Source organism: Physeter macrocephalus, chromosome 13, assembly GCF_002837175.3.
Source record: "Physeter macrocephalus isolate SW-GA chromosome 13, ASM283717v5, whole genome shotgun sequence".
NCBI classification, from domain to species: Eukaryota; Metazoa; Chordata; class Mammalia; order Artiodactyla; family Physeteridae; genus Physeter; species Physeter macrocephalus.
Window position 1 is genome coordinate 34,100,261 of NC_041226.1, and position 15,266 is coordinate 34,115,526.

Consider the following 15,266-nt stretch of genomic DNA (forward strand, 5'->3'; position numbering starts at 1 on the left):
GGACATATGTATATGTATAACTGATTCACTTTGTTATAAAGCAGAAACTAACACACCATTGTAAAGCAATTATACTCTAATAAAGATGTTTAAAAAAAGGAAGATATGTAATTATTAGTCATCTTAGAATTTAAAAGTCAGAAAAACTATTTGTGATCATAAACATACTTCCTTAGAACCCAGAAGGAAGTATTCTCTTGCAACCCAGGAGAATTATTAAGCAAATAAAAGTTCATTTTAAGTAATGAATTAATTCTATTTGAGGGACTTCCCTGGTGACGCAGTGGTTAAGACTCTGTGCTCCCCAGGCAGGGGGCCCGGGTTTGATCCCTGGTCAGGGAACTAGATCCCACATGCATGCCCCAACTAAGAGTTCGCATTCCACAACTAAGGAGCCCGGATGCTGCAACTAAGGAGCCAGCAAGCCGCAACTAAGACCTGGTACAACCAAGTAAATAAATCAATAAATAAATATTTTTTAAAAATTCTATTTGAACACGTATACCTGAAATCCAGAAAAACATATCACTTAAAATTATCAGTTTTCATGCAATCTTGTACTACATTTAAGAGAAGGAAAAAACTTAACAGTTAAAATAACTTGGCTTTTTAATTAGCTTTACTACTAACCAAGCAACTTGCTGATTAAAAACATGGCTCCAGAGTCTGACTTCTGAATCCTGTCCAGCCCCTTGCTTGCTGGCTTACCGTAACCAAACTACTTAAAATTTCCATGATAGTATCTGTGGTGAAGAACTGGTTAGATACACAGAAGACTGAGGGAATTCTATTATAGTGCTATTTGGAGGTGGTACACCACACTTAATTAATATGGCAGTGAGTTGTTAATAGAAAAACTACTTCTCACCTTTCAGCTTCAGGTTAAAAGGCTGACCACTCTATCTAAAGTAGAACATGAGCTCACCCACTCCCCTTTCTCTGTCACAGCACACGGTTTATTTCCTTCATATGTCCTGACATATGACTTACAAAAACCTATAATTTTCATTTATTTTGTAATTGTTGACTCTGCCTCTTTCCCACCAAAATGTAAGTTCCATGCTAGACAAACCATCAACTGTCTTAGTTGTGGTGGTCAGTCTCTAGGACAGCCCCCAATGATCCCCTGACTTGTGTAACCAACAGCACACTGTGAAAATTATGGAGTGTCATTTCCAAGACTAGGTCATAAGAGACATTACAGCTTTTGTCTTGCACCCTCTTGGATCACTCACTCTAGGATATGCCAGCTGCCAGATCACGAGGACACTAGAAAACACCTAGGGGGAGGCCCAAAGGGCAAAGAACTGAGCTAAAGAAGCTAGAGAAGCAGGGAGGCGTCTTGCCAACAGTCATGTGCTTAAGCCATCCCGGAAGCCCCAGTCAAACCTTCAGATATGAGAGCTCTAGACAACATCTTCACCGCAACCTCCTGAGACACCAAGTCAGAACCACCCAGCTAAGCAAATTCCAAACTCCTGACCCAAAGAAATAATATGAGATAATAAATGTTTGCTGTTTTGGCTGTTTGTTACACAGCAGCAGGTAACTGTTACAGCCACTGTTGTGTGTTCAGCCTATGGAACAAATGCTGGCAGAAAGCTATCAGTCAATAAGTACTTGAAGGTATGGATAAATAAGCAATTACTAGAGATAAAACACATAAAACATAGTGCCATTCCACAAATGTTTATCACTTAAGGGAAAAATATAATAACAAATTACAAATAAAGTATTGTAAATGCCCTCAAGAAAATCATAAGTAAATTAGCAACAGATAGAGACCAGCGATTAATTCTGGGGTTGAGAAGGAACCTCAAGAGAGGCTTTGGAAAGGGGATACACAGGGAACCTGGTGAGGCTGATATGAGAATTACAGGAGATGGTGCATGTTATAAGCTAAGCAGTGTACCTGCGTTGTTCCATGGTCTTTACTAAAATGCTAGTGACATCACTGTTACAAAGAGACATCGTTGTGGGGAGGAAAACTGGCCGTTCATTGTTTCAGGTGTGATAAGCTAACCACCCCAGTCATAGGTACAATCACCCAATAACAATTCCCACAAACCCACCAACTACCTCATTCTACCTTCAATGTTCCTAAATTACAAATGGGCATTTCCCACTTTTAACTTGTATTATTGAAATTTATGAAAAGTTCTTTAGCCAGACACTTCTTTGAAAGGATGAAAAAGTACCACCCCCCCAAAAAAAAATTAACTACTTACAATGATTTGCTCACATTTAGATTTCATATAGTATTTTTATATTATTAAATGAGAAACATTATATTATTGAAATTCCTTTAAATTGCTTGAAAATAAGTTACCACATGCAATGTGTATTCCACAGCCAAGTGCCATGTGCAGAGCAGCCAATGGAAATGCCCACTTAAGGAAGAACAAAGGCCTCGACGAAGGCCTCAGTCTTTCTTTATCTGTGATAAAGTCACAAGTCCAATCCTACCGTGCATGTGTTCGGTTGCTCATTTGTTTTTTTGTTTTGCCTATGTTTATAATTTTTTTAAATACTAAGTTTCACTTAAAGGTTAATTAAAAAGATTTAATCCTTTCCCATTAAGTTCAATAACACCATGAATTCTACCACAGACCCCTTGGTGGTCCATGGACCACAGGTTAAGAGTCCCTGGTAGGTAGATATGGAATAATAACAGAAATAGTGGTGGAAAAGAAAGTAACTCAAGTTCTAATGCTTGCAGTGAATCAATGGGAGGGACTAGATGACCTACAGTTGAGACCAACATGGAGAAATGAAATAAAAATGCTCAAGAAGAGCTGGAAGCTTTTGAATGAAGAGCTACCAGGAAAATAAAGTCCTCAAATAACCCCTAGGTTTCAGGTAGAGCAAGAGGAAAGCAAACATTCAAAGATAACAGGCTTTGAGTTCCAAGAGCAAAGTAGGAGGGTTTTCGAAGGCTGGAGAAGTTGGGAGATACTGTCAGATTAGAAAAATAAACAGACCTGGATGGGGGAGAAGCACATAAGTGCTTACTGAAGATGTGGATTGATTATGACTTCTGATGTTGACTCTGGTCAGTAGAAAAGTGATTTTAATTGTAATAACTTTAATGAAAATTAACTAGGAAACATAAATCAAACCATGTGGACTGTATCTTCTCAATTTATCTTCTCTCTGCCCTCTGCCCCTACTGCCACTACCCTAGTTCAGGCCACCTGGACAATTGCTGCAGCCTCCTAACTTGTCCCTGTGTCTTCCCTGCCCCCTACGTCTACCCCTCCCCGAGCTACTCTCTGCACTGATGTCAATTTGATCTTACTGAAACGCAAATCAAATCATGTCCCTCACTCCTATGCTTAAAACCTTCAGCCTTTGTAACCCCATTACTCAGAGGATGACCCTCAAATATCTTACCATGGCTCAAAGGTCCACTTTAATCTAAATCTTACTTCCTCTCCAGACAATCTCTTCACTACTCCACCACCCTTATATGATCTAGATGTAATGAATAACCAAGAGTCTTCTACACATGTACAAGCTAGCCCTCACGCCTAGAACCTATCCACACCCATAACTCCTATCCCATCCCCTTTATCTGGCTAATTTCAACTCAATCCTTAGCTTTCAGTTTGAACTACATCTCACATAGGAGCCTTTCTGACACCTCAAGACTGGATTAGATGCCCACAGACCTAGTGCTTTCCATTATATTATATGTATACTACTCTGAAACTGCCTTTCATCATACATGTTTACTCAACAAACCTTTAAGTCCTTGAGAACAAGAATTGTTATTTTATTCACTAAATGTTCCTGGAACTTGGCATGGTCCTAAGCATGCAGTGAGTGTTCTATTAATATTTGTTAACTGGGTTAATTAATGAATAGCTTCCTACCTTCCATGCCCAGGACACAAGCTACCGCATCTTGCACTTCTAAATCCTTCTCAACGATATTTTAAATAAGGAATAATTAACACAGCGTATCACGGAGAATGCCAGACATTATGCCTTTTATATATTAAATTAAAAAACCCAGACTCTTCCCAACACTGTTATTTCAAAGAGCAGTCCCCTACACTAAAAACAAGTATGAATTTCTGTAATTTAATACCATGGTATAAGATAGTAAGGAAAATACCCACTCAAAGGAAAAGAGCACAAATACATCTTAAAAGAATTTAATATTCAAAATACCTCAAAGTTATATATACCCACATCTACTCAAATACAGTTTCTAATTGCATATATTCAAATATTATAATACTATATGCTTGAAAGGAAATATAAATTTAGCTCTGTAAATAAGTATCAGACTATTTTTAAGACATAGACCAATACTACCGATACACAAAAATTATCTGAAGACATCAACAATGGCTTTCTACTTGCCAACCTGACACTTCCACTAGGAATCCATTCCACTGATATCCAGGAAGTAAAATTATTACAGAGTAAAAAAATTACTACCACTCCTGCCAGCCTGTATTCCAACCTGTCCTTTAAAACTCAGCTGAAAAGTCACCTTCTCTATGAAGTCTTCTCAAAGACCAAAGTTGACCTTACCACTGCGCCATTCCAGCCCATATCACTGCACTACAACTGTATACTGGTTGTGTACACATCTGTTTCCCCACTGTTCCCAGAGGGCAGAGACAGATTATTCATTTCTGTATTCCTATAATAGTACTAAGCCCTCAATAAAGGCTTCATGAATGAATGGATAAAAGGATGAATAAACAAGTCTGCATACCCTACTACATCTTAGCATATTCAACTCTGAGAGCTCTTGATCTTATTCCCAAGTTTCTACTGATTTGAAGAGGAGCTCTCTAAACCAGCCCATAAATATTTAAAAAGTCCAAGATAGCACTTAAGTGTTACTACTGAAAATCTAAGTACAGGAAGGTCTAATTAACTCATATTAATGGACTCAGAAAGGCCCATCCAACTTAGTAAATAGTTTAAGTTTTATAGAACTTATTTTCACGTATATTCAGTTGTCCCAGTCCATGCTGGTAAAGCTACTTTACACAGAATATTTTGAATATATAGTTTTACAGAAAAGCTATGGAATATATTGTCATACTTTTTGCTTTATCATTCGTTTTTAACTTAAAAAGGAGAAATATGAATAAAAATGCAAAATAAACAAATTATAGTACAAAAAGCTTTATATCTTACTAGGCCAATATGATAAAATTATTTTAAATTATTCTTTTCCGTTGAGCTTTTTTTTTTAAGTTAATGATTTAGGTCCCGTGACCATACTTGCGAGTTAGACACAAATTCAGATAATCAAAATCATTTTATTTTCTTTTATAAGTATGACATCTAATTTAACATATATCCCACAAGACACAGCACATCTAGGTAGGCACAGGAATAGTCTGCAGGTAGACAATATCCAGGCCTGTCAGGCACATCCATCTGGAAACTCATCTTCGAGTGAACCAGTCTCACAGAAAACACCCAGGAATATGCTGGAGTGGTCTGGCAGCAGTTAGTTATACTGAGTGAGTCTGAAGGCCCATGAAGAACAGGGAAAGCTTCTCAAAGCGCTCATCAGAATGCACACCCAGACCATGAACCCCTCAGCGTCTCTTAGACCCCATTCCCGTGGGGAACTTGGAGGGGAACCAGGAAAGCCTGCACGTATACCTGGCAGCAGGCTGCCATTGTTGCTAGATCTGTGATTTCCATACAGAAGTTTTTCTACGTCCTTTGCAATTAAGAAAACTTATATCCTTTACCTGTTGCCATCTCTCAGTCACACACATCATTATTCCTTTGGGACAGACCTTTTTCAGTTTTGTTTACTAGAAATATTCAAAACAGTTCATTTCTTATCACAGAAAAATTCTTAGATACAATATGTCTTTACAATTATAATTTTCTCAGGATTAAGATCGATGGCTATAATATAATTTTTCCTTGTCAGTTTCAAGGTTAGTAGTCTCATATGTGTGGCTGCAAGAGAAAAGCAGAAAATAAGGAGATATATTGAATATGTCTAGATTTTACACTGGCATTCTGAGTGGAGAAAGGGATAGGACTTAAGTGGCAGTATAACTCTCTTGGTAAAGATCATGTTCTCCGGGGCCAGTCAGCCAGTTTTCCCGGCTGCCTCATGTGACTTTGAACAAGTTACTTATACTATCTCTTGCCTCAGTTTCTCTGTGTTTGAAAAAGGGAATAATAATAATGCCCACTCAGAGGCTTGTTTTGAAAACTGAATGTGTTTATAAAGCTAACATTTGGAATGCTACTTGGCACATAGCTAGTAATTAATTGTCCTTACTATCACATAACACTCCTTTTTCCAATCAGCAGCTGTGTTTCTACATTCTCTAAGTAAATTCTCCAGCAACTTATCTTACATCTTTCTATTCCCTGGAAGATTCCTGCATGTTGACTGAGAGACGTATACCAAGTTAGAGAAGCAGGGTCCTACCATGGAGGCCTTATGTGCCATGTCAAAAAGCTTTAGGCTTGACCTATAGATAACAGGTGCAATTAAGCAGTTTCAAATAGGATAAAATATGGTCAAACATGCAATTTACATAGGTCACTCTGGTTTCTGTGCAGGCAGTTGGCTTTTTAGGAAGCAATAGAAAGTTGTGAGAGTCCTGACGAGATAATAAAGGGACTAGTGCTCTCACAGAAGACTTGAGAGAAGAGAATATATTCAAGAAATAATCAGAAACACTGGAAGGGTGAAGTTACCGTCTATGAAAATATAGGAATAGAAATGTGTTTAAGAGGGAAGTAAAGCGTTTAATTTGGGGCACATAGAGTTTCAATTAAAAATGAGACATCCATGTGAAGGTATTCTAGGTCAATGCATGAATGTCTCAACTTGAGGGAAAGATCATAGACAGAGATATACACAAAGATAAACCAAGTCAAGTACTATATACACAGGAGAGGAGCAATGGCTTCAGGAAAGCAACCTGAGAAATGACAATAGTTTTAAGATAGGCAAAGGAAAAACACACACAATAGAGATAGAAAAGGAAAAATCAGAGGGATATGAAAACCTATAAAGTTTGGTGCCACAGAAGCCAAGAAATCTTTGTTTTTCAAAGAGGAAGGAAATAACTGTATCAGGCAGAGCAGAGAAATCCATTAAATTTCCAAAGACTAAAAAGTAATGAATATCACTGGGGATAAAAAGGATTATTTTATAATGATAAATTGAAACAACAATCCAAAATGTATATGCACTCAGTTGCAGAGCTTCATAAAACATGAAGCAAAAGCTGAAAGAACTAAAAGGAAAAATAAAAAAATCCAAAATTATACTTGGAGATTTCAACACTCCTCAATAATTTTTAGAAAAAGCAGACGGAAAATCAGAATATAGAAGATGTGAAAAACACTATCAACCAACTTGGCCTATTAACTATTTATGGACCAATTCTAACAAAAACAGAATACACATGGAACATCCACCAGGACAGACCACATTCTGGGACAGAAAGCAAGACTCAAATTGAAAAAGACTGAAATCACACAAAGTATGGTCACTGGCCACAAGGGAATTAAATTACAAATCAGTAACAGAAAGATATCAGGAAAATCTTCAAATATTTGAAAATTAAACAACATATACCTAAATAATCAATGGGTAAAAGAAGAAATCAACAGGAAATTTAAAACTATTTTGAATATTCAGAAGATTAGCAGCTAAAGCAGCTCTCAGAAGGAAATTTATAGCATAAAATTCTTATTAGAAAACAAAGTTCTCAAATCAATTATTTAAGCTTCCACCTTAAGAAGCCAGAAAAAGAATAAAGCAAAAGTATAGAAATGATAAAGATTAACAATTAAATGAAAATAAAATAAAGAAAATTAGTGAAACCAAAACCTGGTTCTTTGAAAAGATCAATAAAATTGACAAACCTCTAGACAAACTAATCAGGGGAAAAACAGAAGACAAATTATCAATATCAGAATTGGAAAAGGGGGAAATAAATACAGATCCTACATAAAAAAGATAAGGAAATATCACAAATAATTCATAATTCAACAACATAGATAATATGAAAAAAAATTCCTTAAAAGACAAACTACCAGGTCTCACTCAAGAAGAAATAGAAAATTTGAATAGTCCTATATTTAGTAATAGACATTTCATTTCAAACAAGATAGGAACGGCAAATAAGCACATGAAAAGATGTCCAACATCATTAGTCACTGGAGGAAACTATTTGTCAGTGTCTTATAAAGTTAAAACCATATGACTCGCCCTCCAAAATGAAAACATATGTCCAAAAACAACTGCACTCAAATGTTCATAGCAGTTTTTCCTAACAGCCAAAAACTGGAAACAACCCAAACTGTTGAATATATAAACCAACTTTAGTATTACCAAACAAGGGAATACTATTCAGTAACAAAAAGAACAAATTTCTGATACACCCAATCACTAGATGAGTCTCAAAAGCATTATGCTAAGTAAAAGAAGCCAGACACAATGGCAAAATACAATGTAATGCCATTTATATGAAATTCTAGAAAATGAACTACTGTATAGTTCAGAAAACTGATCAGTATTTTCCAAGAGCTGGGAAGGGGGAAGAGAACTGACTGCAAAAGACACAGCAGCAACTTTCTGAGGTGATGGAAATGTTTTATATAACTGCAGTGTATGCATGATTGTATATATTTGTCAAAATTCAGACTGCACTTTTAAAATTAATACATTATATTATATGTAAATCATACCTCAATTTTTAAAAGTACATATTACTAATCACTAATATTGTGAATGCATGGTTTACCAAGCATTTTAGAATATTACTTAATTTAGCTTTTATAAAAACCCCTAAAAAAAAAAAAAAAAAAAAAAAACCCCTATAAACAAGGATGCCAAGGCTCAAAAGCTAAATGACGTTCAAAGCTAGTACGTGGCAGAGCTGGCACCCAAACCTCGCTCCCCTACATTCACCTACATGTAATGAAGAGCAGACACTAATGGAGATCTCAGAACTTCCTCTAGTTGCTGTACAGGACGATGTCTGTTTTGCTAGCTGTAATTGTGGACTATCTGGTGTCTTGAAGTCAATTTAGTGGAATGGATCACCTTTCTTTTTTTTCATGGAATGGAGAGGAGTAAAAAGGAGTAGAAAGGAAGGAAAAGAAAATGATTAGAGTTCATTATGCTTAGAAACATTAAATATTGGTTCTTAAAAAACTTTTGTTCTGACAGAGAGAATTTCTGTATGTGTGCTGGGCTACAAAATCAAGTGTGTTTCTTGCTGTGGGTCCTAGTCAAAAAAGCTTGAAAACCATTGCTGCAGGCCACACAAGGGATTACAATAGTAACGTTGGCTGCAGAGAGATGAAAGGAGAGATGAAGATCAGCAGGAGCACAGTACTTTAGGCAAATAGTTGTGAGGGACAAGGGAGAAAAGAGCAGGTCAAAAATAACGCCTACCCCACAAAAACACCCAGTGGACACTTTGATGGAAAACTCAGCATTGTGACATCCACATTCAATTTCGTCCAGCTTACCTTTTCACAAGTGCCCCCCTTCACTGTCCTCCTCCCAACCTTTTTGCCTCTACAAGGAAAGCTTTCTTTTCAACCCAGGTATAAACAATGAAGCGTTGTAAGCTAAATGATTTTTTTCACTTTTATATTACCCTAGCACCTTGGACAGCACTTTATACCTAGTGGGTGCCCAAATATTCGTAGAGCAAACGCTGTTTAAAGTATATTAAATCTGCCTAGGGGCCTCAAGGCTACAGTAATACTTCATTCCTTTAACCCAACAGTGTCCTATGAAATTAAATTGATAGTAATTTAAGAAATAACCTTGAAATGTGAAGTACTTTTGCAGGCCTTTAACCAAAAAGCAACCTAAAGAGATGGGTTTCTAACATTAATGTTTCCCAGGATGTTTCAATTTAATGTTTTTAAAATACTGTTATTCAAACATATGACTACAGAAGATGCCATTCTTATATTTCTTCTCTCAAGTCCTGCCCAAAAAAGGCTATTCACTTTAGGAAGTTCTAAATTAAAAGCACACATGCAGCACATGTTGCAGGTGTGGCAAACTTTAATTACAAAACATATCGCTAGGGCTTCCCTGGTGGCGCAGTGGTTGAGAGTCCGCCTGCCGATGCAGGGGACGCGGGTTCGTGCCCCGGTCCGGGAGGATCCCACATGCCGCGGAGTGGCTGGGCCCGTGAGCCATGGCCGCTGAGCCTGCGCTTCTGGAGCCTGTGTTCCGCAGCAGGAGAGGCCACAGCAGTGAGAGGCCCGCGTACCGCAAAAAAAAAAAAAACAACATATCGCTAGCACACATCAAAGCATCTTGACAAATGTTTCCCTGTGCTCTGACTCACCAGAAATAGTTTAAAGAGCCCTCAAAATATCCAGCTATCCTCTCCCTCCTTAAAGCTCTGCATTGCTCTGTAACACACATACCCTCTAAGGGTCAACTGCAAATAAGTCAGTCACACCACCCCTCTGTCCACACATTGGGAAGTATTTTTTAAAGGGGGTAAAAACGGACAGAACTGAATGCAGTAGTCAATACTTGAGCTTAAATGAGACTCACCAAAACCCTGTGAGGAAGGCAGAGAAGGTATATATTTAGTCCTGCTTCACTGATAAGTGAACTATCTAATAATTGATCTGCCAAGGTCACAGAGCTAAGAAGTGGTGAAGTTCTGTCTTCCAACGAGTCTTCTGATTCCAAGTCCAATTCTCTTTCCACACGGCCTCAATCAACAATGACCAAGAAAGAACTGAGTTGTCGGTGTCTCCTGTTCAAGACAGCCGTGCTTATACTCTGACCTCCACAACAATGGGCCGGCCAGCTGCCTCAACTAGACTGCCTGCTCAATCTTTCCCTGGAAGGAGAGGGTGGCAAAGAATCCAGGACAGTCAACCATGTGAACATTTAAGACGAAGGTAGGTCAAGGCAACAGTCAGAAATCCAGCCAGGTGGTCAGAAAGGCTGACATCAGGTCCTGTTCAAAGCTTCTCTACTCTGTGCAAAGGCAAGACTCCATCTCCAGGAAGCTTGACCAGGACCAAGCCAGGCCCAGATCCCAGGAAACCACAATACCAGGCAGGTTATCAAAAAAGAGACTCGTTCTTTCATTTGTTGAACTAATTTATGAAAATGCTAAACATGTGCCAGACAACATGCCTGGAAGTATTAATAACAACACATTGTCTCTGTGTTCAAAAGGTTTAAACCAGTGAGAAAGACAGACCATAGGCCATTATCAGAAAAATCTACAAACAAATAGATGCTGGAAAGTGTATGGAGAAAAGGGAACTCTCCTACACTGTAAATTGGGAATGTAAATTGGTATAACCATTATGGAGACCAGTATGGAGGTTCCTTAAAAAACTAAATATAGAGCTACCATATGATCTAGCAATCCCACTCTTGGGCATACATCTGGAGAAAACCATAATTCGAAAAGATACATGCACCCCAATGTTCACTGCAGCACTATTCACAATAGCCAAGACATGGAAGCAACCTAAATGTCCATCAACAGAGGAAAGGATAAAGAAGACGTGGTACATATATACAATGGAATTTTACTCAGCCATAAAAAAGAACTAAATAATGCCATTTGCAGCAACATGGTTGGACCTAGAGATTATCATACTAAGTGAAGTAAGTGAGACAGAGAAAGACAAATATCATATGATATCATTACATGTGGAATCTAATAAAAAATGATACAAAGGAACTTATTTACAAAACAGGAACTGACTCACAGATCTGGAAGTCAAACTTACGGTTACCAAAGGGGAAATAAGGCAGGAAGCGATAAATTAGGAGATTGGGATTAACATATACACACTACTATATATAAGATAGATAAATAATAAGGACCTACTGTATAGCACAGGGAACTCTACTCAGTATTCTGTAATAACCTATATGGGAAAAGAATCTGAAAAAGAATGGATTTATGTATAACTGATTCACTTTGCTGTATATCTGAAATTAATACAACATTGTCACCTATACTCCAATAAAAATTTAAAAAAGACAGACCATAAATCATGCACTGCTTTGATAAAAATATGCACAGGGCACTATGGTAAAACCCAAAAGTTCTGACCCTACCAAGCCCAGGGGCAAGGATGAGGGGAGAGGCAAGGATGAGGGGAGAGGCAAGGAATGGAGACAGGATGGAGAGAGAAAGTCTTCACTGAGGAGGAACCCATTTACTAATGTAAGATCAGAGCACGATGGCTTCCAGAGTGGCCCACTGAAGCCACTCCACAACATGACTCTGTTTCTAGAACTTGGGATAGAGATTATGGGTTGGCAAAGTGCAAAGACAGAGTCAAGAAACAAAGGTAAGGGTGGGGTCTGAATGAAAAGAGGAAAAAAAGAATGTAGAGTGCCCATAAAATATGAACAAACCTCAAGAATATCATAACATAGAATACTATTCAGCAACAGAAAGGAAGCACTCACACACACCACAACATGGATGAACCTTGAAAACATTATGCCAAGTAGAAGAATTCAGTCACAAAAGAGCACGTAAGACTCCAATTATATAAAATGTCCAGAAGAGGCAAATCTATAGACAGAAAGTAGACTGGCCATTGCCTAGGGCTGAGCGAGTTGGGAATAATTCGGGAGAGACTATTCACAGGTATAGTATATTTTATATAAAAATTCTATATAGTATATTCTATATAAAAAGAATATATATATATTCTTTTCGGGTAATGAAAATGTTCTTAAATTGATTGTGGTGATGGTTTTACAACTCTGCAAATATACTAAAAACCATTGAATCATACACTTTAAATGGGTGAACTACATGCTATGTGAATTATCCCTCAATAAGGCTTTGCAAATATACCACTGTAGATTCTCATAAAAGTTCATACTTAATAATTGCACATGGTTTTATTATTGGCCTTAGGAGCCATCTGAAGGCTAAGTCAGCACAGCAAGTGTGTGGGTTTGGAGCTTCATGGAACAAGACGCAAGCCACAGCTACACCACCTGAGAGCTGTGCATACTTGGGCAAGCTACCTACTTAGGCTGCCTGAGCCCCGATGCACTCAGCACTAAAATAAGTACATCACCCACCTTGCAGGGTGAGAAGTTATATACATAATCTGCATAAGTGCTCAATATTACTACCGTTTCTAAATATTATCCTATGAGAAATAAATGTTATCCAGAAAAGTTTACATAAATATCCTTTTCTTAGATACTATCCAGAGGAGTAAAACATAGCATTCTGATTCAATTTTTTAAATCGTGCATGTCCAGATCTACATCTCATTCATCTTTTTATGCCCACCTAAACCATGTGCCTAAGATGGTACTTTGGATATCGGGGGTGTTAAACACTTTTTGAGTGCTCAGTGTGTTCTAGGTACTGTTTCATATTTGACATAAAGTGAAGCTGAATTCAAATCCTAGTTATCAAAGTGCTGTGCTTGGTCCTCTATATCATGCTTCTGTATTTTTGGTGCTACTGTTTATTTGGGTCTTCTTGTTATTCTCATTGTTATTTTTTACCGTTAACCAAGAGTTACATTCAAAAATATACTTCTCAGAAAAATTCATTTGAATATATAAGAATCTGTAACAGTGATATAAAATGTTAAGTACTTATAATAAAGCTGATTATTTTCAGCATGCAGAATATAGGATAAGGTATGCTTAGTTCTCTCGTTTTTAAACAAAACTTTTAAAAATATATGTGTGATATTTTAGTCTGGTTTACTTTAATTAGCAAATACATATTTTTGAAAAGCTGACATGTCTTTAGCTATCCTTTGTACCTCTTTTTGAAGTGTGAGATTCACCCCCAAAGAAAGAGAGGTGATTTGAATGATTCCAAGTTGACTAACAGCTTGTGATTAAACAAAATTTTTAAATGAACATATTGACTAGTCCCTTTTACTATTTGAAAGCAACAATCTAATGTATTTCACCAGTTCTACCTCTCACTTTAGCACTATAAAAAGAGTCCATGTCCAAAACATGCAGTTTGTAGCAATTTCAAAGGTGTTAGTGCAGCACACCATCAACATTACATGGTTAGTTAAGATTCACAACAAAGGAAACATTAAGGATAATCTTACCATATCATCCGTCAGTGTCCTAATATTTAAATGCTGCAAATGAAAGAAACCAATCATATCAGTAATTTATAACAGCTTTTTTAATTTTAGTTAATAGAGTACATTTAAAATTCTACAATGCTAAGTTGAATGTAATTCAATTTCTGACAGTCTAATAAAAATGCATTATATATTGTTTTAATCACTTTCTCAAAAAGATGAACAAAAGTTACCTTGAATGTGATAGTCTCCTAAAATTTCTTGTCTTTGTGAACCTCACAAACTAGAAACCTCACTGTAGTACAATAAATATATTCTCCCAAATAACAGTATTAGCTACCATACAGACTTAGAATGCAATGGATATAGGGGTTTAAATAAGATTTTCAGAAAATTTTTCAAATTATAAAAGTGAAACTTTAAATCTACCATTAGCATGCAGCATAATAGATAATGAAGTACTTTGCTGGCTAATTAACTTAAACAATTCTAATAAAAGAGAAGAGAGCACTGGAATGACTATTTGCATCTTTAACATCGGTTTGATTTATCACCAGTTAGTGACAGTAGACACTTTTCAATTTCATTGCTACTTCTTTGAGAACCCTTTTGCCGATTTCCTTGCTAGACATACACAAGGCCACTTTAGAAAGTGAATAAATTAGTTTCCTGCAAAGTGGATGTTGAAAGCAAAATTAAGCATTTAGGGGGAAAAAACAATCCAAGTTTTTATAAATTCTGGAGTTGGGGAAGATTTTGTATTTAAGTAGCTGGAATCAATTTCCAATTCTCCTTCTTCTTATTCATTGTAGCGTTAGACCTTTAAAAGGGCAGAGAAAGTGTCAAGCACATTTCCTAAACAGGAAATCAGGTCAGGTCTACGAAAAGTATAAAAGGATATGTGTTAGCAATCATCATGTAATGGAATAAGTGGTAAATAGGTATCAATAAATTGAATATTTATTGACAGAATGAAATTTATCATTCATGCTTGTAACTAGAATGCACTTTTTTTTAACATCTTTATTGGAGTATAATTGCTTTACACTGGTGTGTTAGTTTCTGCTTTATAACCAAGTGAATCAGTTATACATATACATATATCCCCATATCTCTTCCCTCTTGTGTCTCCCTCCCTCCCACCCTTCCTATCCCACCCCTCTAGGTGGTCACAAAGCACCGAGCTGATCTCCTTGTGCTATG

At 36.9% G+C, this 15,266-nt stretch overlaps 1 protein-coding gene across 1 annotated transcript in view; it reads right to left on the bottom strand.

The window, feature by feature from the left end:
* Nucleotides 1–15,266, bottom strand: part of DIAPH3 (diaphanous related formin 3) — a 565,759-nt gene that overhangs the window by 522,302 nt on the left and 28,191 nt on the right. The window contains exon 2 of the mRNA XM_055089317.1: nt 14,085–14,117. Within this exon, the coding sequence (XP_054945292.1) occupies nt 14,085–14,117 (33 nt within the window). The remainder of the gene's footprint in view (nt 1–14,084; nt 14,118–15,266) is intronic.